General features: G+C 47.5%; 1 protein-coding gene across 1 annotated transcript; it reads right to left on the reverse strand.

Moving 5' to 3' along the window:
• Positions 1 to 648: 648 nt before the first annotated feature.
• On the reverse strand, positions 649 to 27,252 carry LOC132399550 (extracellular matrix protein 1-like). The gene is made up of 4 exons (XM_059980029.1): positions 27,094 to 27,252; positions 23,595 to 23,935; positions 20,576 to 20,780; positions 649 to 839 (listed from the first exon to the last, which is right to left on the reverse strand). Exons 1-4 carry the CDS (start codon positions 27,200 to 27,202, stop codon positions 820 to 822), a joined length of 675 nt encoding a protein of 224 aa, XP_059836012.1. The 5' UTR covers positions 27,203 to 27,252; the 3' UTR covers positions 649 to 819.
• Between the last annotated feature and the right edge of the window lie 564 nt (positions 27,253 to 27,816).

Here is a 27,816-nt window from a genome sequence, read left to right on the forward strand (position 1 = left end):
TTTACCCAGCCAGGGACCTCTGACCCTTCGTAATCACCTTCTCTCTACATTATATCCTGGATTACAAATCTCTCCCTGGACTCACTTATTTCATGGATTACTGAACTTCTCTACTTTACCATTTTAAGACTTTAAGAGTTGTTCCTAAGCTTGGTAGTTTGGGAGCTGCATGTACACACACACACATACATACATGTAACACTGCTAACTTTTGTTTATCTCTTTTAATTACTATATTGTGAGTAGTCACTAATAAAGACAGTGGTTTTAACATTAAAATCTGACTCAGTGTGTGATCTATTGCTGCTGGTACGTAACACCAGGATCATAAAAAGCTGCAGAAAGTTATAAACTGAGCCAGCTCCATCATGGGCACTAGCATCCCCAGCATCAATCTCATCATCAAAAGGTGATGCCTCAAAAAGGCAGCGTCCATCATTAAGGACACCCGATTCCCATGACGTGCCCTTCTTTTATTGCTACTATCAGTGAGGAGGTACAGGAACCTGAAGACACAGTATACCACGAACGATTTCTCCCCTTCATCAGATTTCTGAATGGACGATGAATCCACCGTACACTATCTCACGATATTTTGCTCTGTTTTTCCACTACTTACTTAAATTAATTTAACTATATATGGCTTACTGCAATTTATAGTTTAATATTATTATATTTTGTAATGTACTGCTGCTGCAAAGCAAAAATTTCACGGCATGTGCCGGCGATATTAAACATCCCCGTTTCTCTCTCTCTCCCCGCAGACGATGCTCGACCACGTGCTTGTCTCTCCACTTCCCGGCAGACCCGCTGCGGGCGCTACTGAGAAATGTAATTTTCTGTATAAAAAATAAAACAACTTCAGTTTAAATTGTCCATATTGAATGTCCAGTTTCACTTACTAATAAATGGCCAATATTAGAACAGGTCAGACACAGAGTGAAACTCCCTCCCACACCTTCCCATCACACACTCCCAGGGTCAGGCAGAGAATGAAACTCCCTCTACACTGTCCCATCACACACTCGCGGGGTCAGACACAGAGTGAATCTTCCTCCACACAATCCCATCACACACTCCTGGGGTCAGACACAGAGTGAAACTCACTCCACACCGTCCCATCACACACTCCCGGGGTCAGGCACCGAGTGAAGCTCCCTCCACACTGTCCCATCACATACTCCCGGGGTCAGACACAGAGTGAAGCTCCCTCCGCACTGTCCCATCACAAACTCCCGGGGTCAGGCACCGAGTGAAGCTCCCTCCACACTGTCCCATCACATACTCCCGGGGTCAGACACAGAGTGAAGCTGCCTCCGCACTGTCCCATCACACACTCCCGAGGTCAGACACAGAGTGAAGCTCCCTCTACACCATTCCATCACACACTCCCAGGGTCAGAGATAGAGTGAAACTCCCTCCTCACCGTCCCATCACACACTCCCCGGATCAGACACAGAGTGACACTCCCTCTACACCGTCCCATCACACACTCCCGGGGTCAGACACAGAGTGAAACTCCCTCCACACCGTCCAATCACACACTCCCGGGGTCAGACACAGAGTGAAACTCCCTCCACACTGTCCCATCACACACTCCCAGGGTCAGATGCAGAGTGAAACTCCCTCTACACTGTCCCATCACACACGCCCGGGGTCAGATGCAGAGTGAAACTCCCTCTACACTGTCCCATCACACACTCCCGGGGTCAGACACAGAGTGAAACGCCCTCCACACCATCCCATCACACACTCCCGGGGTCAGACACAGAGTGAAAATCCCTCCACACTGTCCCATCACACACTCCTGGGGTCAGACACAGAGTGAAACTCCCTCTGCACTGTCCCATCACACACTCCCGGGGTCAGATGCAGAGTGAAACTCCCTCTACACTGTCCTATCACACACTCCCGGGGTCAGAAACAGAGTGAAAATCCCTCAACACCATCCCATTGCACAGTTAAGACCACTGCCTCAACAAGCAGAGGTGCTGTCTCATGACCGTAGTGACCCAGGGTCCATCCCCACCTCTGAGGCTGTGTGTTGTGTGTGTGTGTGTGTGTGTGTGTGTGTGTGTGTGTGTGTGTGTGTGTGTGTGTGTGTGTGTGTAGGTAGCGTGTGCTCCTTCTTCAGGATGCCCCAGTTCCCTCCCACATCCCTGGGTCATTGTGTTAGTTGGCCACTATAAATTGCACCCCCCCCCTTTGTGTGTAGCTGGGGCAAGAGAGGCCCCTTCCCCCCCCAACCCCAGACAAGCTGCATCGCCACCTGGTATGGGAGCAGTCGAACATCGGACCAGAAGGATCCCACCCATCCATCCAGATTCTTTAACTTTCTACCATCAGGCAGGAGATTCTGGATGCATAAAGACAAGAACGGTCAGGATGGAAAACAGTTTCTTCCCTCACGTCGTGAGGTTTCTGAACTGTCAGGCACATCGTATTCCAAGTGTCACCGGTTAACCTGTTCCATACCTTATAATATTTGATTTATACACTCTGATTAATTGTAGATTTAATTCTTACGTTCCTAAGTTACTGTGTGTTATGTGTATTACAGTGCTTTACACCCTACTTCCTTTAACAGTATATATGGATATAGTTAAATGACAATAAACTTGACTTGCCAGAGGAAGTGGTCGAGGCAGGAGCATTATCAACAGTTGAAACACACTTGAACAGGTACACGGATAGGATAGGTTTAGAGGGATATGGACAGGTACATGGATAGGAAAGGTTTAGAGGGATATGGACAGGTACACGGATAGGAAAGGTTCAGAGGGATACGGACAGGTACACAGATAGGAAAGGTTTAGAGGGATATGGACAGGTACACGGATAGGAAAGGTTTAGAGGGATACGGACAGGTACACGGATAGGAAAGGTTTAGAGGGATACGGACAGGTACACAGATAGGAAAGGTTTAGAGGGATACAGACAGGTACACGGATAGGAAAGGTTCAGAGGGATACGGACAGGTACAAGGATAGGAAAGGTTTAGAGGGATATGGTCGGGTACACGGATAGGAAAGCTTTAGAGGGATACGGACAGGTACACAGATAGGAAAGGTTTAGAGGGATACGGACAGGTACACGGATAGGAAAGGTTTAGTGGGATATGGACAGGTACGCGGATAGGAATGGTTTAGAGGGATATGGACAGGTACACGGATAGGAAAGGTTTAGAGGGATACGGACAGGTACACGGATAGGAAAGGTTTAGAGGGATACAGACAGGTACACGGATAGGAAAGGGTTAGAGGGATACGGATGAGTACACGGATAGGAAAGGTTTAGAGGGATATGGACCGGTACATGGATAGGAAAGGTTTAGAGTGATATGGACAGGTACATGGATAGGAAAGGTTTAGAGGGATACGGACAGGTACACGGATAGGAAAGGTTCAGAGGGATACGGACAGGGACACAGATAGGATAGGTTTAGAGGGATACGAACAGGTACACGGATAGGAAAGGTTTAGAGGGATATGGACAGGTACACGGATAGGAATGGTTTAGAGGGATACGGGCAGGTACACGGATAGGAATGGTTTAGAGGGATACGGGCAGGTACACGGATAGGAAAGGTTCAGAGGGATACGGACAGGTACACGGATAGGAAAGGTTCAGAGGGATATGGACAGGTACACGGATAGGAAAGGTTTAGAGGGATACGGACAGGTACACGGATAGGAAAGGTTTAGAGGGATACGGACAGGTACACGGATAGGAAAGGTTTAGAGGGATACGGACAGGTACACGGATAGGAAAGGTTTAGAGGGATACAGAGAGGTACACGGATAGGAAAGGTTCAGAGAGATACGGACAGGGACATGGATAGGATAGGTTCAGAGGGATACGGACAGGTACACGGATAGGAAAGGTTTAGAGGGATTCGGACAGGTACACGGATAGGAAAGGTTTAGAGGGATACGGATGGGTACACGGATAGGAAAGGTATAGAGGGATATGGACAGTTACAGGTTTAGAGTGATCTGTACAGGTACACGGATAGGAAAGGTTCAGAGGGATACGGACTGGGACACGGATAGGAATGGTTCAGAGGGATACTGACAGGGACACGATTAGGAAAGGTTTAGAGGGATACGGACAGGTACACGGATAGGAAAGGGTTCGAGGGATACGGACAGGTACACCGAGAGGAAAGGTTTAGAGGGATACAGACAGGGACAAAGATAGGAAAGGTTTAGAGGGATACAGACAGGGACAAAGATAGGATAGGTTTAGAGGGATACTGACAGGTACACAGATAGGAAAGGTTTAGAGGGATACGGACAGGTACACGGATAGGAAATGTTTAGAGTGATATGGACAGGTACATGGATAGGAAAGGTTTAGAGGGATATGGACACGGACACGGATAGGAAAGGTTTAGAGGGATATGGACAGGGACACAGATAGGAATGGTTTAGAGGGATACGGAGAGGTACACGGATAGGAAAGGTTCAGAGGGATACAGACAGATACATGGATAGTTAAGGTTTAGAGTGATATGGACAGGTACACAGATAGGAAAGGTTTAGAGTGATATGGACAGGTACGCGGATAGGAAAGGTTCAGAGGGATACGGACAGGGACACAGATAGGATAGGTTTAGAGGGATACGGACAGGTACATGGATAGGAAAGGTTTAGAGGGACACAGACAGGTACACGGATAGGAAAGGGTTAGAGGGATACGGATGAGTACACGGATAGGAAAGGTTTAGAGGGATATGGACCGGTACATGGATAGGAAAGGTTTAGAGGGATATGGACAGGTACACGGATAGGAAAGGTTTAGAGGGATATGGACAGGTACACGGATAGGAATGGTTTAGAGGGATACGGGCAGGTACACGGATAGGAAAGGTTCAGAGGGATACGGACATGTACACGGATAGGAAAGGTTCAGAGGGATATGGACAGGTACACGGATAGGAAAGGTTTACAGGGATACGGACAGGTACACGGATAGGAAAGGTTTAGAGGGATACGGACAGGTACACGGATAGGAAAGGTTTAGAGGGATACGGACAGGTACACGGATAGGAAAGGTTTAGAGGGATACAGACTGGTACACGGATAGGAAAGGTTCAGAGAGATACGGACAGGGACATAGATGGGATAGGTTCAGAGGGATACGGACAGGTACACGGATAGGAAAGGTTTAGAGGGATACGGACAGGTACACGGATAGGAAAGGTTTAGAGGGATACGGACAGGTACACGGATAGGAAAGGTTTAGAGGGATTCGGACAGGTACACGGATAGGAAAGGTTTAGAGGGATACGGATGGGTACACGGATAGGAAAGGTTTAGAGGGATACGGACAGGTACACCGAGAGGAAAGGTTTAGAGGGATACAGACAGGGACAAAGATAGGAAAGGTTTAGAGGGATACAGACAGGGACAAAGATAGGATAGGTTTAGAGGGATACTGACAGGTACACAGATAGGAAAGGTTTAGAGGGATACGGACAGGTACACGGATAGGAAATGTTTAGAGTGATATGGACAGGTACATGGATAGGAAAGGTTTAGAGGGATATGGACACGGACACGGATAGGAAAGGTTTAGAGTGATATGGACAGGTACATGGATAGGAAAGGTTTAGAGGGATATGGACACGGACACGGATAGGAAAGGTTTAGAGGGATATGGACAGGGACACAGATAGGAATGGTTTAGAGGGATACGGAGAGGTACACAGATAGGAAAGGTTTAGAGGGATACAGACAGGTACACGGATAGGAAAGGTTCAGAGGGATACAGACAGATACACGGATAGTTAAGGTTTAGAGTGATATGGACAGGTACACAGATAGGAAAGGTTTAGAGTGATATGGACAGGTACGCGGATAGGAAAGGTTCAGAGGGATACGGACAGGGACACAGATAGGATAGGTTTAGAGGGATACGGACAGGTACATGGATAGGAAAGGTTTAGAGGGACACAGACAGGTACACGGATAGGAAAGGGTTAGAGGGATACGGATGAGTACACGGATAGGAAAGGTTTAGAGGGATATGGACCGGTACATGGATAGGAAAGGTTTAGAGGGATATGGACAGGTACACGGATAGGAAAGGTTTAGAGGGATATGGACAGGTACACGGATAGGAATGGTTTAGAGGGATACGGGCAGGTACACGGATAGGAAAGGTTCAGAGGGATACGGACATGTACACGGATAGGAAAGGTTCAGAGGGATATGGACAGGTACACGGATAGGAAAGGTTTACAGGGATACGGACAGGTACACGGATAGGAAAGGTTTAGAGGGATACGGACAGGTACACGGATAGGAAAGGTTTAGAGGGATACGGACAGGTACACGGATAGGAAAGGTTTAGAGGGATACAGACAGGTACACGGATAGGAAAGGTTCAGAGAGATACGGACAGGGACATAGATGGGATAGGTTCAGAGGGATACGGACAGGTACACGGATAGGAAAGGTTTAGAGGGATACGGACAGGTACACGGATAGGAAAGGTTTAGAGGGATACGGACAGGTACACGGATAGGAAAGGTTTAGAGGGATTCGGACAGGTACACGGATAGGAAAGGTTTAGAGGGATACGGATGGGTACACGGATAGGAAAGGTATAGAGGGATATGGACAGTTACAGGTTTAGAGTGATCTGTACAGGTACACGGATAGGAAAGGTTCAGAGGGATACGGACTGGGACACGGATAGGAATGGTTCAGAGGGATACTGACAGGGACACGGATAGGAAAGGTTTAGAGGGATACAGACAGGGACAAAGATAGGAAAGGTTTAGAGGGATACAGACAGGGACAAAGATAGGATAGGTTTAGAGGGATACTGACAGGTACACAGATAGGAAAGGTTTAGAGGGATACGGACAGGTACATGGATAGGAAAGGTTTAGAGGGATACAGACAGGTACACGGATAGGAAAGGGTTAGAGGGATACGGATGAGTACACGGATAGGAAAGGTTTAGAGGGATATGGACCGGTACATGGATAGGAAAGGTTTAGAGTGATATGGACAGGTACATGGATAGGAAAGGTTTAGAGGGATACGGACAGGTACACGGATAGGAAAGGTTCAGAGGGATACGGACAGGGACACAGATAGGATAGGTTTAGAGGGATACGAACAGGTACACGGATAGGAAAGGTTTAGAGGGATATGGACAGGTACACGGATAGGAATGGTTTAGAGGGATACGGGCAGGTACACGGATAGGAAAGGTTCAGAGGGATACGGACAGGTACACGGATAGGAAAGGTTCAGAGGGATATGGACAGGTACACGGATAGGAAAGGTTTAGAGGGATACGGACAGGTACACGGATAGGAAAGGTTTAGAGGGATACGGACAGGTACACGGATAGGAAAGGTTTAGAGGGATACAGAGAGGTACACGGATAGGAAAGGTTCAGAGAGGTACGGACAGGGACATGGATAGGATAGGTTCAGAGGGATACGGACAGGTACACGGATAGGAAAGGTTTAGAGGGATTCGGACAGGTACACGGATAGGAAAGGTTTAGAGGGATACGGATGGGTACACGGATAGGAAAGGTATAGAGGGATATGGACAGTTACAGGTTTAGAGTGATCTGTACAGGTACACGGATAGGAAAGGTTCAGAGGGATACGGACTGGGACTCGGATAGGAATGGTTCAGAGGGATACTGACAGGGACACGGATAGGAAAGGTTTAGAGGGATACGGACAGGGACTCAGATAGGATAGGTTTAGAGGGATACGGACAGGTACACGGATAGGAAAGGTTTAGAGGGATATGGACAGGTACACGGATAGGAAACGTTTAGAGTGATATGGACAGGTACATGGATAGGAAAGGTTTAGAGGGATATGGACACGGACACGGATAGGAAAGGTTTAGAGGGATACAGACAGGTACACCGATAGGAATGGTTTAGAGGGATACGGACAGGTACACGGATAGGAAAGGGTTAGAGGGATACGGATGGGTACACGGATAGGAAAGGTATAGAGGGATATGGACAGGGACACAGATAGGATAGGTTTAGATGGATACGGACTGGTACTCGGATAGGAAAGGTTTAGAGGGATACAGACAGGGACACAGATAGGATAGTTTGAGAGGGATACGGACAGGTACACGGATAGGAATGGTTTAGAGGGATACGGAGAGGTACACAGATAGGAAAGGTTTAGAGGGATACAGACAGGTACACGGATAGGAAAGCTTCAGAGGGATTCGGACAGGTACACGGATAGGAAAGGTTTAGAGGGATACGGATGGGTACACGGATAGGAAAGGTATAGAGGGATATGGACAGTTACAGGTTTAGAGTGATCTGTACAGGTACACGGATAGGAAAGGTTCAGAGGGATACGGACTGGGACACGGATAGGAATGGTTCAGAGGGATACTGACAGGTACACGGATAGGAAAGGTTTAGAGGGATACGGACAGGTAAACGGATAGGAAAGGTTTAGAGGGATATGGTCGGGTACACAAATAGGAAAGCTTTAGAGGGATACAGACAGGTACACGGATAGGAAAGGTTCAGTGAGATACGGACAGGTACACGGATAGGAAAGGTTCAGAGGGATACGGACAGGGACACCGATAGGATAGTTTGAGAGAGATACGGAGAGGTACACAGATAGGAAAGGTTTAGAGGGATACGGACAGGTACACAGATAGGAAAGGTTTAGAGGGATACAGACAGGTACACGGATAGGAATGGTTCAGAGGGATACGGACAGGTACAAGGATAGGAAAGGTTTAGAGGGATATGGTCGGGTACACGGATAGGAAAGCTTTAGAGGGATACGGACAGGTACACAGATAGGAAAGGTTTAGAGGGATACGGACAGGTACACGGATAGGAAAGGTTTAGAGGGATACGGATGGGTACACGGATAGGAAAGCTTTAGAGTGATATGGACAGGTACGCGGATAGGAAAGGTTTAGAGTGATATGGACAGGTACGCGGATAGGAAAGGTTCAGAGGGATACGGACAGGGACACAGATAGGATAGGTTTAGAGGGATACGAACAGGGACATTGATAGGATAGGTTCAGAGTGATATGGACAGGTACACGGATAGGAAAGGTTTAGAGGGATACGGACAGGTACACGGATAGGAAAGGTTTAGAGGGATACTGACAGGTACATGGATAGGAAAGGTTTAGAGGGATTCGGACAGGTACACGGATAGGAAAGGTTTAGAGGGATTCGGACAGGTACACGGATAGCAAAGGTTTAGAGGGATACGGATAGGAAAGGTATAGAGGGATATGGACAGTTACAGGTTTAGAGTGATCTGTACAGGTACACGGATAGGAAAGGTTCAGAGGGATACGGACTGGGACACGGATAGGAATGGTTCAGAGGGATACTGACAGGGACACGGATAGGAATGGTTCAGAGGGATACGGACAGGTACACGGATAGGAAAGGGTTCGAGGGATACGGACAGGTACACGGATAGGAAAGGTTTAGAGGGATACGGACAGGGACATGGATTGGGAAGGTTTAGAGGGATACGGACAGGTACACGGATAGGAAAGGTTTAAGGGATACGGACAGGTACACCGAGAGGAAAGGTTTAGAGGGATACGGACAGGTACACGGATAGGAAAGGTTTAGAGGGATACAGACAGGGACAAAGATAGGATAGGTTTAGAGGGATATGGACACGGACACGGATAGGAAAGGTTTAGAGGGATACAGACAGGTACACCGATAGGAATGGGTTAGAGGGATACGGACAGGTACACGGATAGGAAAGGGTTAGAGGGATACGGATGGGTACACGGATAGGAAAGGTATAGAGGGATATGGACAGGGACACAGATAGGATAGGTTTAGAGGGATACGGACTGGTACTCGGATAGGAAAGGTTTAGACGGATACAGACAGGGACACAGATAGGATAGTTTGAGAGGAATACGGACAGGTACACGGATAGGAATGGTTTAGAGGGATACGGAGAGGTACACAGATAGGAAAGGTTTAGAGGGATACAGACAGGTACACGGATAGGAAAGGTTCAGAGGGATACGGACAGGGACACAAATAGGATAGGTTTAGAGGGATACGGACAGGTACACGGATAGGAAAGGTTTAGAGGGATATGTACAGGTACACGGATAGGAATGGTTTAGAGGGATACGGGCAGGTACACGGATAGGAAAGGTTCAGAGGGATACGGACAGGTACACGGATAGGAAAGGTTCAGAGGGATATGGACAGGTACACGGATAGGAAAGGTTTAGAGCGATACGGACAGGTACACGGATAGGAAAGGTTTAGAGGGATACGGACAGGTACACGGATAGGAAAGGTTTAGAGGGATACGGACAGGTACACGGATAGGAAAGGTTTAGAGGGATACGGACAGGTACACGGATAGGAAAGGTTTAGAGGGATCCGGACAGGGACACAGATAGGAAAGGTTTAGAGGGATACGGACAGGTACACGGATAGGAAAGTTTTAGAGGGATACGGACAGGTACACAGATAGGAAATGTTTAGAGGGATACGGACAGGTACAACGATAGGAAAGGTTTAGAGGGATATGGACAGGTACATGGATAGGAAAGGTTTAGAGGGATATGGACAGGGACACAGATAGGATAGTTTGAGAGGGATACGGACAGGTACACGGATAGGAATGGTTTAGAGGGATATGGACAGGTACACGGATAGGAAAGGTTTAGAGGGATACGGACAGGTACACGGATAGGAAAGGTTTAGAGGGATACTGACAGGTACATGGATAGGAAAGGTTTAGAGGGATTCGGACAGGTACACGGATAGGAAAGGTTTAGAGGGATTCGGACAGGTACACGGATAGGAAAGGTTTAGAGGGATACGGATAGGAAAGGTATAGAGGGATATGGACAGTTACAGGTTTAGAGTGATCTGTACAGGTACACGGATAGGAAAGGTTCAGAGGGATACGGACTGGGACACGGATAGGAATGGTTCAGAGGGATACTGACAGGGACACGGATAGGAATGGTTCAGAGGGATACGGACAGGTACACGGATAGGAAAGGGTTCGAGGGATACGGACAGGTACACGGATAGGAAAGGTTTAGAGGGATACGGACAGGGACATGGATTGGGAAGGTTTAGAGGGATACGGACAGGTACACGGATAGGAAAGGTTTAAGGGATACGGACAGGTACACCGAGAGGAAAGGTTTAGAGGGATACGGACAGGTACACGGATAGGAAAGGTTTAGAGGGATACAGACAGGGACAAAGATAGGATAGGTTTAGAGGGATATGGACACGGACACGGATAGGAAAGGTTTAGAGGGATACAGACAGGTACACCGATAGGAATGGGTTAGAGGGATACGGACAGGTACACGGATAGGAAAGGGTTAGAGGGATACGGATGGGTACACGGATAGGAAAGGTATAGAGGGATATGGACAGGGACACAGATAGGATAGGTTTAGAGGGATACGGACTGGTACTCGGATAGGAAAGGTTTAGACGGATACAGACAGGGACACAGATAGGATAGTTTGAGAGGGATACGGACAGGTACACGGATAGGAATGGTTTAGAGGGATACGGAGAGGTACACAGATAGGAAAGGTTTAGAGGGATACAGACAGGTACACGGATAGGAAAGGTTTAGAGGGATACGGACAGGTACACGGATAGGAAAGGTTTAGAGGGATCCGGACAGGGACACAGATAGGAAAGGTTTAGAGGGATACGGACAGGTACACGGATAGGAAAGTTTTAGAGGGATACGGACAGGTACACAGATAGGAAATGTTTAGAGGGATACGGACAGGTACAACGATAGGAAAGGTTTAGAGGGATATGGACAGGTACATGGATAGGAAAGGTTTAGAGGGATATGGACAGGGACACAAATAGGATAGTTTGAGAGGGATACGGACAGGTACACGGATAGGAATGGTTTAGAGGGATATGGACAGGTACACGGATAGGAAAGGTTTAGAGGGATACGGACAGGTACACGGATAGGAAAGGTTTAGAGAGATATAGACAGGTACACGGATAGGAAATGTTTAGAGGGATACGGGCAGGGACACAGATAGGATAGGTTTAGAGGGATATGGACAGGTACACGGATAGGAAAGGTTTAGAGGGATACAGACAGGTACAGGGATAGGAAATGTTTAGAGGGATACGGACAGGTACACGGATAGGAAAGGTTTAGAGGGATACGGACAGGGACACGGATTGGAAAGGTTTAGAGGGATACGGACAGGTACACGGATAGGAAAGTTTTAGAAAGATATGGACAGGTACACGGATAGGAAAGGTTTAGAGGGATATGGACAGGTACACAGATAGGATAGGTTTAGAGGGATACGGACTGGTACTCGGATAGGAAAGGTTTAGAGGATTACAGACAGGGACACAGATAGGATAGTTTGAGAGGGATACGGACAGGTACACGGATAGGAATGGTTTAGAGGGATACGGAGAGGTACACAGATGGGAAAGGTTTAGAGGGATACAGACAGGTACACGGATAGGAAACGTTTAGAGTGATATGGACAGGTACATGGATAGGAAAGGTTTAGAGGGATATGGACACGGACACGGATAGGAAAGGTTTAGAGGGATACAGACAGGTACACCGATAGGAATGGTTTAGAGGGATACGGACAGGTACACGGATAGGAAAGGGTTAGAGGGATACGGATGGGTACACGGATAGGAAAGGTATAGAGGGATATGGACAGGGACACAGATAGGATAGGTTTAGAGGGATACGGACTGGTACTCGGATAGGAAAGGTTTAGAGGGATACAGACAGGGACACAGATAGGATAGTTTGAGAGGGATACGGACAGGTACACGGATAGGAATGGTTTAGAGGGATACGGAGAGGTACACAGATAGGAAAGGTTTAGAGGGATACAGACAGGTACACGGATAGGAAAGCTTCAGAGGGATTCGGACAGGTACACGGATAGGAAAGGTTTAGAGGGATACGGATGGGTACACGGATAGGAAAGGTATAGAGGGATATGGACAGTTACAGGTTTAGAGTGATCTGTACAGGTACACGGATAGGAAAGGTTCAGAGGGATACGGACTGGGACACGGATAGGAATGGTTCAGAGGGATACTGACAGGTACACGGATAGGAAAGGTTTAGAGGGATACGGACAGGTAAACGGATAGGAAAGGTTTAGAGGGATATGGTCGGGTACACAAATAGGAAAGCTTTAGAGGGATACAGACAGGTACACGGATAGGAAAGGTTCAGTGAGATACGGACAGGTACACGGATAGGAAAGGTTCAGAGGGATACGGACAGGGACACCGATAGGATAGTTTGAGAGAGATACGGAGAGGTACACAGATAGGAAAGGTTTAGAGGGATACGGACAGGTACACAGATAGGAAAGGTTTAGAGGGATACAGACAGGTACACGGATAGGAATGGTTCAGAGGGATACGGACAGGTACAAGGATAGGAAAGGTTTAGAGGGATATGGTCGGGTACACGGATAGGAAAGCTTTAGAGGGATACGGACAGGTACACAGATAGGAAAGGTTTAGAGGGATACGGACAGGTACACGGATAGGAAAGGTTTAGAGGGATACGGATGGGTACACGGATAGGAAAGCTTTAGAGTGATATGGACAGGTACGCGGATAGGAAAGGTTTAGAGTGATATGGACAGGTACGCGGATAGGAAAGGTTCAGAGGGATACGGACAGGGACACAGATAGGATAGGTTTAGAGGGATACGAACAGGGACATTGATAGGATAGGTTCAGAGTGATATGGACAGGTACACGGATAGGAAAGGTTTAGAGGGATACGGACAGGTACACGGATAGGAAAGGTTTAGAGGGATACTGACAGGTACATGGATAGGAAAGGTTTAGAGGGATTCGGACAGGTACACGGATAGGAAAGGTTTAGAGGGATTCGGACAGGTACACGGATAGCAAAGGTTTAGAGGGATACGGATAGGAAAGGTATAGAGGGATATGGACAGTTACAGGTTTAGAGTGATCTGTACAGGTACACGGATAGGAAAGGTTCAGAGGGATACGGACTGGGACACGGATAGGAATGGTTCAGAGGGATACTGACAGGGACACGGATAGGAATGGTTCAGAGGGATACGGACAGGTACACGGATAGGAAAGGGTTCGAGGGATACGGACAGGTACACGGATAGGAAAGGTTTAGAGGGATACGGACAGGGACATGGATTGGGAAGGTTTAGAGGGATACGGACAGGTACACGGATAGGAAAGGTTTAAGGGATACGGACAGGTACACCGAGAGGAAAGGTTTAGAGGGATACGGACAGGTACACGGATAGGAAAGGTTTAGAGGGATACAGACAGGGACAAAGATAGGATAGGTTTAGAGGGATATGGACACGGACACGGATAGGAAAGGTTTAGAGGGATACAGACAGGTACACCGATAGGAATGGGTTAGAGGGATACGGACAGGTACACGGATAGGAAAGGGTTAGAGGGATACGGATGGGTACACGGATAGGAAAGGTATAGAGGGATATGGACAGGGACACAGATAGGATAGGTTTAGAGGGATACGGACTGGTACTCGGATAGGAAAGGTTTAGACGGATACAGACAGGGACACAGATAGGATAGTTTGAGAGGGATACGGACAGGTACACGGATAGGAATGGTTTAGAGGGATACGGAGAGGTACACAGATAGGAAAGGTTTAGAGGGATACAGACAGGTACACGGATAGGAAAGGTTCAGAGGGATACGGACAGGGACACAAATAGGATAGGTTTAGAGGGATACGGACAGGTACACGGATAGGAAAGGTTTAGAGGGATATGTACAGGTACACGGATAGGAATGGTTTAGAGGGATACGGGCAGGTACACGGATAGGAAAGGTTCAGAGGGATACGGACAGGTACACGGATAGGAAAGGTTCAGAGGGATATGGACAGGTACACGGATAGGAAAGGTTTAGAGCGATACGGACAGGTACACGGATAGGAAAGGTTTAGAGGGATACGGACAGGTACACGGATAGGAAAGGTTTAGAGGGATACGGACAGGTACACGGATAGGAAAGGTTTAGAGGGATACGGACAGGTACACGGATAGGAAAGGTTTAGAGGGATCCGGACAGGGACACAGATAGGAAAGGTTTAGAGGGATACGGACAGGTACACGGATAGGAAAGTTTTAGAGGGATACGGACAGGTACACAGATAGGAAATGTTTAGAGGGATACGGACAGGTACAACGATAGGAAAGGTTTAGAGGGATATGGACAGGTACATGGATAGGAAAGGTTTAGAGGGATATGGACAGGGACACAGATAGGATAGTTTGAGAGGGATACGGACAGGTACACGGATAGGAATGGTTTAGAGGGATATGGACAGGTACACGGATAGGAAAGGTTTAGAGGGATACGGACAGGTACACGGATAGGAAAGGTTTAGAGAGATATAGACAGGTACACGGATAGGAAATGTTTAGAGGGATACGGGCAGGGACACAGATAGGATAGGTTTAGAGGGATATGGACAGGTACACGGATAGGAAAGGTTTAGAGGGATACAGACAGGTACAGGGATAGGAAATGTTTAGAGGGATACGGACAGGTACACGGATAGGAAAGGTTTAGAGGGATACGGACAGGGACACGGATTGGAAAGGTTTAGAGGGATACGGACAGGTACACGGATAGGAAAGTTTTAGAAAGATATGGACAGGTACACGGATAGGAAAGGTTTAGAGGGATATGGACAGGTACACAGATAGGATAGGTTTAGAGGGATACGGACTGGTACTCGGATAGGAAAGGTTTAGAGGATTACAGACAGGGACACAGATAGGATAGTTTGAGAGGGATACGGACAGGTACACGGATAGGAATGGTTTAGAGGGATACGGAGAGGTACACAGATGGGAAAGGTTTAGAGGGATACAGACAGGTACACGGATAGAAAAGGTTCAGAGGGATACAGACAGATACACGGATAGTTAAGGTTTAGAGTGATATGGACAGGGACACGGATAGGAAAGGTTTAGAGGGATACGGACAGGTACACGGATAGGAAAGGTTTAGAGGGATACGGATGGGTACACGGATAGGAAAGGTATAGAGGGATATGGACAGTTACAGGTTTAGAGTGATCTGTACAGGTACACGGATAGGAAAGGTTCAGAGGGATACGGACTGGGACTCGGATAGGAATGGTTCAGAGGGATACTGACAGGGACACGGATAGGAAAGGTTTAGAGGGATACGGACAGGGACACAGATAGGATAGGTTTAGAGGGATACGGACAGGTACACGGATAGGAAAGGTTTAGAGGGATATGGACAGGTACACGGATAGGAAACGTTTAGAGTGATATGGACAGGTACATGGATAGGAAAGGTTTAGAGGGATATGGACACGGACACGGATAGGAAAGGTTTAGAGGGATACAGACAGGTACACCGATAGGAATGGTTTAGAGGGATACGGACAGGTACACGGATAGGAAAGGGTTAGAGGGATACGGATGGGTACACGGATAGGAAAGGTATAGAGGGATATGGACAGGGACACAGATAGGATAGGTTTAGAGGGATACGGACTGGTACTCGGATAGGAAAGGTTTAGAGGGATACAGACAGGGACACAGATAGGATAGTTTGAGAGGGATACGGACAGGTACACGGATAGGAATGGTTTAGAGGGATACGGAGAGGTACACAGATAGGAAAGGTTTAGAGGGATACAGACAGGTACACGGATAGGAAAGCTTCAGAGGGATTCGGACAGGTACACGGATAGGAAAGGTTTAGAGGGATACGGATGGGTACACGGATAGGAAAGGTATAGAGGGATATGGACAGTTACAGGTTTAGAGTGATCTGTACAGGTACACGGATAGGAAAGGTTCAGAGGGATACGGACTGGGACACGGATAGGAATGGTTCAGAGGGATACTGACAGGTACACGGATAGGAAAGGTTTAGAGGGATACGGACAGGTAAACGGATAGGAAAGGTTTAGAGGGATATGGTCGGGTACACAAATAGGAAAGCTTTAGAGGGATACAGACAGGTACACGGATAGGAAAGGTTCAGTGAGATACGGACAGGTACACGGATAGGAAAGGTTCAGAGGGATACGGACAGGGACACCGATAGGATAGTTTGAGAGAGATACGGAGAGGTACACAGATAGGAAAGGTTTAGAGGGATACGGACAGGTACACAGATAGGAAAGGTTTAGAGGGATACAGACAGGTACACGGATAGGAATGGTTCAGAGGGATACGGACAGGTACAAGGATAGGAAAGGTTTAGAGGGATATGGTCGGGTACACGGATAGGAAAGCTTTAGAGGGATACGGACAGGTACACAGATAGGAAAGGTTTAGAGGGATACGGACAGGTACACGGATAGGAAAGGTTTAGAGGGATACGGATGGGTACACGGATAGGAAAGCTTTAGAGTGATATGGACAGGTACGCGGATAGGAAAGGTTTAGAGTGATATGGACAGGTACGCGGATAGGAAAGGTTCAGAGGGATACGGACAGGGACACAGATAGGATAGGTTTAGAGGGATACGAACAGGGACATTGATAGGATAGGTTCAGAGTGATATGGACAGGTACACGGATAGGAAAGGTTTAGAGGGATACGGACAGGTACACGGATAGGAAAGGTTTAGAGGGATACTGACAGGTACATGGATAGGAAAGGTTTAGAGGGATTCGGACAGGTACACGGATAGGAAAGGTTTAGAGGGATTCGGACAGGTACACGGATAGGAAAGGTTTAGAGGGATACGGATAGGAAAGGTATAGAGGGATATGGACAGTTACAGGTTTAGAGTGATCTGTACAGGTACACGGATAGGAAAGGTTCAGAGGGATACGGACTGGGACACGGATAGGAATGGTTCAGAGGGATACTGACAGGGACACGGATAGGAATGGTTCAGAGGGATACGGACAGGTACACGGATTGGAAAGGGTTCGAGGGATACGGACAGGTACACGGATAGGAAAGGTTTAGAGGGATACGGACAGGGACATGGATTGGGAAGGTTTAGAGGGATACGGACAGGTACACGGATAGGAAAGGTTTAAGGGATACGGACAGGTACACCGAGAGGAAAGGTTTAGAGGGATACGGACAGGTACACGGATAGGAAAGGTTTAGAGGGATACAGACAGGGACAAAGATAGGATAGGTTTAGAGGGATATGGACACGGACACGGATAGGAAAGGTTTAGAGGGATACAGACAGGTACACTGATAGGAATGGGTTAGAGGGATACGGACAGGTACACGGATAGGAAAGGGTTAGAGGGATACGGATGGGTACACGGATAGGAAAGGTATAGAGGGATATGGACAGGGACACAGATAGGATAGGTTTAGAGGGATACGGACTGGTACTCGGATAGGAAAGGTTTAGACGGATACAGACAGGGACACAGATAGGATAGTTTGAGAGGGATACGGACAGGTACACGGATAGGAATGGTTTAGAGGGATACGGAGAGGTACACAGATAGGAAAGGTTTAGAGGGATACAGACAGGTACACGGATAGGAAAGGTTCAGAGGGATACGGACAGGGACACAAATAGGATAGGTTTAGAGGGATACGGACAGGTACACGGATAGGAAAGGTTTAGAGGGATATGTACAGGTACACGGATAGGTATGGTTTAGAGGGATACGGGCAGGTACACGGATAGGAAAGGTTCAGAGGGATACGGACAGGTACACGGATAGGAAAGGTTCAGAGGGATATGGACAGGTACACGGATAGGAAAGGTTTAGAGGGATACGGACAGGTACACGGATAGGAAAGGTTTAGAGGGATACGGACAGGTACACGGATAGGAAAGGTTTAGAGGGATACGGACAGGTACACGGATAGGAAAGGTTTAGAGGGATACGGACAGGTACACGGATAGGAAAGGTTTAGAGGGATCCGGACAGGGACACAGATAGGAAAGGTTTAGAGGGATACGGACAGGTACACGGATAGGAAAGTTTTAGAGGGATACGGACAGGTACACAGATAGGAAATGTTTAGAGGGATACGGACAGGTACAACGATAGGAAAGGTTTAGAGGGATATGGACAGGTACATGGATAGGAAAGGTTTAGAGGGATATGGACAGGGACACAGATAGGATAGTTTGAGAGGGATACGGACAGGTACACGGATAGGAATGGTTTAGAGGGATATGGACAGGTACACGGATAGGAAAGGTTTAGAGGGATACGGACAGGTACACGGATAGGAAAGGTTTAGAGAGATATAGACAGGTACACGGATAGGAAATGTTTAGAGGGATACGGGCAGGGACACAGATAGGATAGGTTTAGAGGGATACGGACAGGTACACGGATAGGAAAGGTTTAGAGGGATACAGACAGGTACAGGGATAGGAAATGTTTAGAGGGATACGGACAGGTACACGGATAGGAAAGCTTTAGAGGGATACGGACAGGGACACGGATTGGAAAGGTTTAGAGGGATACGGACAGGTACACGGATAGGAAAGTTTTAGAAAGATATGGACAGGTACACGGATAGGAAAGGTTTAGAGGGATATGGACAGGTACACAGATAGGATAGGTTTAGAGGGATACGGACTGGTACTCGGATAGGAAAGGTTTAGAGGATTACAGACAGGGACACAGATAGGATAGTTTGAGAGGGATACGGACAGGTACACGGATAGGAATGGTTTAGAGGGATACGGAGAGGTACACAGATGGGAAAGGTTTAGAGGGATACAGACAGGTACACGGATAGAAAAGGTTCAGAGGGATACAGACAGATACACGGATAGTTAAGGTTTAGAGTGATATGGACAGGTACACGGATAGGAAAGGTTTAGAGGGATACGGACAGGTACACGGATAGGAAAGGTTTAGAGGGATATAGACAGGTACACGGATAGGAAATGTTTAGAGGGATACGGGCAGGGACACAGATAGGATAGGTTTAGAGGGATACGGACAGGTACACGGATAGGAAAGGTTTAGATGATACAGACAGGTACAGGGATAGGAAAGGTTTAGAAAGATACGGACAGGTACATGGATAGGAAAGGTTTCGAGGGATACGGACAGGTACACGGATAGGAAAGGTTTAGAGGGATTCAGACATGGACACAGATAGGATAGGTTTAGAGGGATATGGACAGGTACACAGATAGGATAGGGTTAGAGGGATACGGACAGGTACACGGATAGGAAATGTTTAGAGGGATACGGACAGGGTCACGGATAGGAAATGTTTAGAGGGATACGGACAGGGTCACGGATAGGAAAGGTTTAGAGGGATATGGACAGGTACACGGTTAGGAAAGGTTTAGAGGGATACGGACAGGTACACGGATAGGAAAGGTTTAGAAAGATACGGACAGGTACACGGATAGGAAAGGTTTAGAGGGTTACGGACACGGGCACGGATAGGAAAGGTTTAGAGGGATACGGACAGGGACATGGATAGGAAAGGTTTAGAGGGATACGGACAGGTACACGGATAGGAAAGGTTTAGAGGGATATGATGCGCAGGTAATCACCCTGATCCGGTGGCGCAGTGCCGTCAGGCAGACATGTCGAGGTCTTCCCGTGCGAAGTGTTGGCAGGAGGCAGGTAGCTCAGAGAGGGGGCAGCCAGGGCAAAGCACTCATGTCGCTCGTCCCCTTCCGGCTCCCGGCAGCAATTGTACGCCCTGGTCTTGATGGAAAATTCTTCCTCGCAGAACTCATCCAGCGACTGCTTCCACTGTGAGGAAAGCCGGACAGACATGAGTTACACAGGTTCTTCTGACTAAGACAGCGATCTACCCTAATCCCATTGCTCTGATCTCTACCCCGTAAACCTGGGATAGAAAATAGCACGTGAAGGTAACATCTCCTGAGGTGAGAACTGTTCAAGACAGGTTGGCATGACTATTAATCTTTACAGACAGAAAGCCTGGGCAAAGCTGCCAGGGGTGCAGATAGAGACATATACGATAGAGACATTTAAAAGGCCAGTAGACAGAAACAGTGTGAAGGGAATGGAGCACATACAGGCAAAAAAAGATTTAGTTTAATTCACTGTTGAGTTCAGTATGGGTTGAAGGACCTGTGCTACGTTCTATGAGAATGAGAACTTTTACAGTGAGGGGCCTGTGGCAGAGTGTGGGTGGCACCTAGCCTTGCACAGGAAGAGTGCGAGAGTATTTCGGAGATGGTGATCACACTTCTATCTCCCTTACCACAGCATTGGTGAGGGATAGGAACAGACAAGTTAGGAAAGTGTTTAGTTGGAGTAAAGGGAAATATGAGGCTATCAGGCAGGAACTTGGAATCATAAATTGGGAACAGATGTTCTCAGGGAAATGTATGGAAGAAATGTGGCAAATGTTCAGGGGATATTTGCGTGGAGGTCTGCACAGATACATGCCAATGAGACAGGAAAAAAATGGTAGGATACAGGGACCATGATGTACAAAGGCTGTTGTAAATCTAGTCAACAAGAAAGGAAATGCTTAGGAAAGGTTCAAAAGACTAGGTAATGATAGAGATCTAGAAGATTATAAGGCTAGTAGGAAGGAGCTTAAGAATGAAATTAGGAGAGCCAGAAGGGGCCATGAGAAGGCCTTGGTGGGCAGGATTAGGGAAAACCCCAGGGCACTCTACAAGTATGTGAAGAGTAAGAGAATAAGACATGAGAGAATAGGACCAAACAACTGTGGCAGTGGGAAAGCGTGTATGGAACCAGAGAAGATAGCAGAGATACTTAATGAATACTGAAGCAAAGGATACTACAGAAAAGGATCCTGGCGATTATAGGGATGACTTACAGCGGATTGAAAAGCTTGAGCATCTAGGTATTAAGAAAGAGGATGTGCTGGAGCTTTTGGAAAGATCAAGTTGGATAGTTCACTGGGACTGGACAAGATGTACCCCAGGCTGCTGTGGGAGATTGCTGAGCCTCTGGCAATGATCTTTGTATCATCAAGGGAGAGGTTCCAGAGGTTTGGAGGGTTGCAGATGTTGGTCCCTTATTCAAGAAAGGGAGTAGAGCTAGCCCAGGAAATTATAGACCAGTGAGTCTTACTTCAGTGGTTGGTAAGTTGATGGAGAAGATCCTGAGGGGTATGAACATTTGGAGAGGTATAATATGATTAGGAATAGTCAGCATGGCTTTGTCAAAGGCAGGTCGTGCCTTATGAGCCTGACTGAATTTTTTAAGGATATGACTAAACATATTGATGAAGGTAGAACAGTAGATGTAGTGTATATGGATTTTAGCAAGGCATTTGATAAGGTACCCCATGCAAGGCTTATTAAGAAAGTAAGGAGGCATGGGATCCAAGGGGACGTTGCTTTGCGGATCCAGAACTGGCTTGCCCACAGTAAGCAAAGCGTGGTTGTAGACGAGTCGTATTCTGCATGGAAGCCGGTGACCAATGGAGTGCCTCAGGGATCTGTTCTGGGACCCCTACTCTTTGTGATTTTTATAAATGACCTGGATGAGGAAATGGAGGGATGGGTTAGTAAATTTGCTGATGACACAAAGATTGGGGGTGTTGTGGACAGTGTGCAGGGCTGTCAGAGGTTATAGCAGGACATTGATAGGAAGCAAAACTGGGCTGAGAAGTAGCAGATGGAGTTCAACCCTGATAAGTGTGAAGTTGTTCATTTTGGTAGGTCAAATATGATGGCAGAATATAGTGTTAATGGTAAGACTCTTGGCAGTGTGGAGGATCAGAGGGATCTTGGGGTCCGAGTCCATAGGACATTTAAAGCAGCTGCGCAGGTTGACTCTGTGGTTAAGAAGGCATACAGTGTATTGGCCTTCATCAATGGTGGGACTGAGTTTAGGAGCCGAGAGGTAATGTTGCAGCTATATAGGACCCTGGTCAGACCCCACTTGGAGTACTGTGCTCCATTCTGGTTGCTTCACTACAGGAAAGGATGTGGAAGGCATAGAAAAGGTGCAGAGGAGATTTACAAAGATGTTGCCTGGATTGAGGAGCATGCCTTATGAGAATAGGTTGAGTGAACTCAACCTTTTCTCCTTGGAGCGATGGAGGATGAGAGGTGACCTGATAGAGGTGTATAAGATGATGAGAGGCATTGATCGTGTGGATAGTCAGGGGCTTTTTCCCAGGCTGAAATGTCTAGCACGAGAGGGCACAGTTTTAAGGTGCTTGGAAGCAGGTACACAGGAGATGTCAGGGGTAAGTTTTTTTTACACAGAACATGGAGAGTGCATGGAATGGACCGCCAGTGGCAGTGGTAAAGGCGGATACGATAGGGTCTTTTAAGAGACTCCTGGACAGGTACATGGAGCTCAGAAAAATAGAGGACTATGGGTAACCCTAGGTAATTTCTAAAGGAAGGACATGTTCGGCACCGCTTTGTGGGCCGAAGGGCCTGTAGCTTTTCTATGTTTCTAAGATCCCGGCTGCATCTGACAGCGGTGGGATGGGCTATGGGGAGAACCCCACTTCCCTCGCCTCAACCTTTCCTATTCCACCCTTTCAACCCCAACAGCAGGCGACTCAGGGTGTTTGTGCATGGGGAGCGGGGCAGGGTGCCTTACCCCGCCCAGGGCGCACTCCAGACGCTCCTGCAAGTCCAAGCTGAGGCAGCAGCTGGCGAAACTCTCCTCCATCCTCTGTAGCGCGTCGGCCTGACGGCGGAGGTGCCCAAACCCCGTGGTGGGCAGAGACCCAGGAGGGTAAGTCTTCCGCCAACCCAGGTACTGGCAGACGGAGCCGATGTTGTCCGGATCCGGACGTTCCAGAGGGAACGAGACACTCGGCACCTCCCTCGAGGGGTATTCTGCTGAATCACTTGGGATGGCTTCTTCCTCCCTCAGTAACACCGGGATGGGAAAGGTGACTTCAGACTGCTCGATGAATTGGTCTTCGCTGGAATCATCTAATTTGGCAGATATTGGTTAAAATATGAGCAACACACACAAAACGCTGGAGGAAGTCAGCATCGACGGAGATGAATTAACAGACAACATTTCAGGTCGAGATCCTTCATCAGGTCTCATCGGAACTGAACAACAACATTTCTTCTCCTCTGCGAGTGGCAGATTAGCATGGACCCTCAAAAGTTAATTGGCAGGTCAGCTTTTTTTGAACCATGCTCCTAAACTGTGGAATTCAGACTCATTTGGCGCTTTTGAAGGCCAGCTCAAGACCTATTTATTTAACCTTGTTTTAACTAACATCTGTTTGACCCTTATCTTTATGTGTAGCCCTCTCACAGCCGGCTTGTGACAAGTTAGCTATTACTGTGAATACAAGCTAAAGGCAACATAACTCGACCATGCACGGTGAATAATGATGACGAGGCCAGTTTCAATAAATAAACAAGTCTAGGGTAAATATGATTCAGGTAAACACAGGCAAATAAAAGTTTGAGTGTTCCTTCAAGGGAACGTAAGACTGTTACTTGTATGGACACTCGTGCAAATTTACTCTTCACCAGGAAACAATAATTTCTGGCTCTGAAGCGGTTTTGCTTGCAATCTTAATCCAAGCAAAACAAGCATCGAACTTTCTCCAATGCCGTGTGCTAACTAGCTAACTAAAAGTTATCTGCATGTCTTTCGTCAGGCCATTGTGTGCACGAGGATTTTCTGACAGTGGTATCTGTCTCGATCTTTCCGAGTGAGTGTTTCACCATGTCCTCCTGCTCCATTTACTATCCAGTTCCATTCTCCATTGCCAGTCCCACGCTCTCTCTAGAAAATGGCTTCCCGTTCTTTTCTCCACACTCTCTCCTGAATGACAAATCCTGCTGGCTAATTCAACAACCCTAATCGACTGAATATTTATTTTAAACAGCAGAAATGAAATACTGGATTGTATAGTGTAATTAAAAGAGCACGTATTCCATGTTGAAAAAAAATACTCAGCAACATAACTCAATTAATAAAATAAAGTTTGGTCTTAATCCAGGGGATTACATTTAGTTTGCTCTTTATGCCATTGTAAAGACTTTGAACTGCATTGTTTGTGTGAAAAGCGCTCTGTATTATTATAGAGATATTATGTATCTGTGTTATAAAATTATGTATCTATATTAGTTGTTATTGGTTTATAAGGAGAGGCTGAACAAGCTGTGACTGTTTTCTCTGGAAAGGTTGAGTAGATGCAAAGGACAGTGAAGGGAGGCTTGATAGTGTATACAAAATTTCGAGTGGTCCAGATGGGGTAAATGCAGCGGATAGTGAGGTCAGCTGAGAAGATCATCATCATCCCTCTTCCCACCATCACGGACATTAACACAACACGTTGCAGCCGCAAAGCAAACAGCATTATGAAGGACCCCACGCACCCCTCATACAAACTCTTCTCCCTCCTGCCATCTGGGAAAAAGGCTCCGAAGCATTCGGGCTCTCACGACCAGACTATGTAACAGTTTCTTCCCCCAAGCTATCAGACTCCTCAATACCCAGAGCCTGGACTGACACCTTACTGCCCTACAGTCCTGTTTATTATTTATTGTAATGCCTGCACTGTTTTTGTGCACTTTATGCAGTCCTGGGTAGACTGCAGTCTAGTGTAGTTTTCTTACGTAGTTCAGTCTAGTTTTTGTACTGTGTCATGTAACACCATGGTTCTCAAAAAACGTTGTCTCATTTTTACTGTGTACTGTACCAGCAGTTATGGTCGAAATGACAATAAAAGTGACTTGACTTGAAAATACAAGTAGGCCTTTTACTCCACCGAGGTTGGGTTAAACTAGAATTAGAGACCTCGGGTTAAGGATGAAAGGTGAAATGTTTAAGGGAACTTCTTCACTCAGAGGGGGCTGCTTGTGGAGAGGGTGCACCAAGCCCCTCTGGAGTGAAGGATGCTGAGGGGCGAACTTAGAGGGGGGTTGGAGATAAGGCGTATGGTCACAGTCTTGTTCCCAGAGTGGGGGGGGGGCAGGTTTAAGGTGAGAGGGGGAAGATTTAAAAAGTGCTTTCTGAGTTTCTCCAGCACTTTGTTTGGATTCCCAGCACTTGGAGAATATTCTGTGTTTATGGTTTGAAAAGGGCAGAGTGTTTTTCACACAGAGGACGGTAGATCCGTGAAATGAACTGCCAGAGGAAGTGGTCGAGGCGGACGCTATAGAGGTCAGCTGGGCAAGGAAGGCTCGGAGGGTTCGGAGCCAAACTCGACTAAAGTGACGGAGGGTTTTGGGCTAAAGGTTTCTATCGGAGGACTGAGAGGCTGGGGCAACATCCGTCCACCAGTGCACTATCGCGAACCCTTTCCCCGTCAAAGCGCTTCCTTTTAAAATAAGTCCAATTTTGGGCATAGCAAATTTTCGCTCAGCAGATGCATTGAGGACTATTAGGAAAGGGCTGGTAGGCGGAGCTAAATCCACGACCAGATCGGCGATGATCGTATTAAATGCCGGGGCAGGCTCGACCGGCCGAATGGCCGCCTGCTGTTCTTAAGATCCCACACTCAACAATGTTGCTGAAGGCGGCGAACGGTGCTGGAAATCCGAAATGCAAGTCGGGCACCAGGTGAACACCCGGCAGGTCTGGTCGGGCAGCGTCAGTGGGGTAGAGGGCAGTTGTTTTGATTGTTATCCTGTTGAATGGGTCCCACAGGGCACAGAAGGAGGGATGGATTTACCCGCTCCCCGGGAGGCAGCTAGCGTTTGGGTCGCCCCCACCCCCCCCCCCTGTCATATCTACGAAGGAGCGCACTTGACTGCCCCCACCGCCAGCTTCTCATTTAAGTCCCTGCTGAGGGGGCGCTCCCCTGGCACTGCCCCTCCCCCGGCTCCATCTACACGCCCCAAACCCCTACACCGCGCGGCGTTACATCAGGCCCATCAGTCGGACTCTGTCCCGTTAGTGCCGCCACCACTCCGACCAGTCGGCGTGTAAACGTCCGGACCATTGGTTCTCGGGTCAGTAACCCACTTCGGAAGAGAGCCACCGACTCTCACCCCCACCCAATCCATCTTCCCGACTTTGTAAAAAGTCCGGAGTTTTTCAAACGCACTTCGGAGAATTCAGTGGCAAAACCCGGTCTGCGACACCCCCCCCCCCCCCAAACAACCGACCCCCTACTTACCCTGTCCCAGAGAGGGAGGGACGAAACAGGAGACCAGCAACAGTATCTCCCACATCGTGCCCTTTCTCCGGACCCGCTTGCCCCTCGTTTCTTGCGCAAGCTGACTCATCTCACCACTATGTATTTTTGTGTTCCGACACTGGACGGGCGGGGACTGATGAGGCGGGGACTGTTTCGTCTTCAGATTTTGGAACTTGTCCAATTTCAGTGTGGACTTTTAATTTTCAGCCCTCCGGGTTCCCCGTCGCCTATGTCCTTCAAGATTGACGTTGTTACGTACCTCGTAACTGGGTCACCTACTAGCAAAGATAGAGAGGTCCGTTGAAGTCTGGTGGTACTATTTTTAACAGTATTTATTGATAAAAAATACACAAAATAATATCAATGTAAACATACAGATAACATACGTCGTCAATACTGAATCTAAAAGCGCGGGTATAATAATAACCAATAAGAAATAGCTCTATCGTTGTCTAGGGGATAATGCATTGTCCGATGGAAATATAAACGTCACTTTTAGTTCGTTCAAGCTGCAGCGTTTCGGTTTGAGAGAAAGATGGGTTAAAACTTGCCCAGTCGTTTTATGATGTCAATCCTTCGAGAGTCGTTGGGAGTTGATTTCCCCGTTGTTAGCTAAAAACCATTCTTCCGTGGTCAAGGCCCACCGATCCCGGGGCAAATGGAACTGAACGCACTTGGCCTCCCCACCGGCTTTCGCTATTA

This window comes from Hypanus sabinus, chromosome 9 (assembly GCF_030144855.1).
Source record: "Hypanus sabinus isolate sHypSab1 chromosome 9, sHypSab1.hap1, whole genome shotgun sequence".
In the NCBI taxonomy this organism is placed as follows: domain Eukaryota; kingdom Metazoa; phylum Chordata; class Chondrichthyes; order Myliobatiformes; family Dasyatidae; genus Hypanus; species Hypanus sabinus.

Bases quoted from the DNA above. Each gene is read 5' to 3' on its own strand.
- LOC132399550 (XM_059980029.1), bottom strand. From the start codon at position 27,202: ATGAGTCAGCTTGCGCAAGAAACGAGGGGCAAGCGGGTCCGGAGAAAG. The intron at 23,936-27,093 runs GTAAGTAGGGGG...CTGCCAAATTAG, and splicing joins CCCTCCCTCTCTGGGACAGG to ATGATTCCAGCGAAGACCAA. The intron at 20,781-23,594 runs GTAAGGCACCCT...CTTTCCTCACAG, and splicing joins TGGAGTGCGCCCTGGGCGGG to TGGAAGCAGTCGCTGGATGA.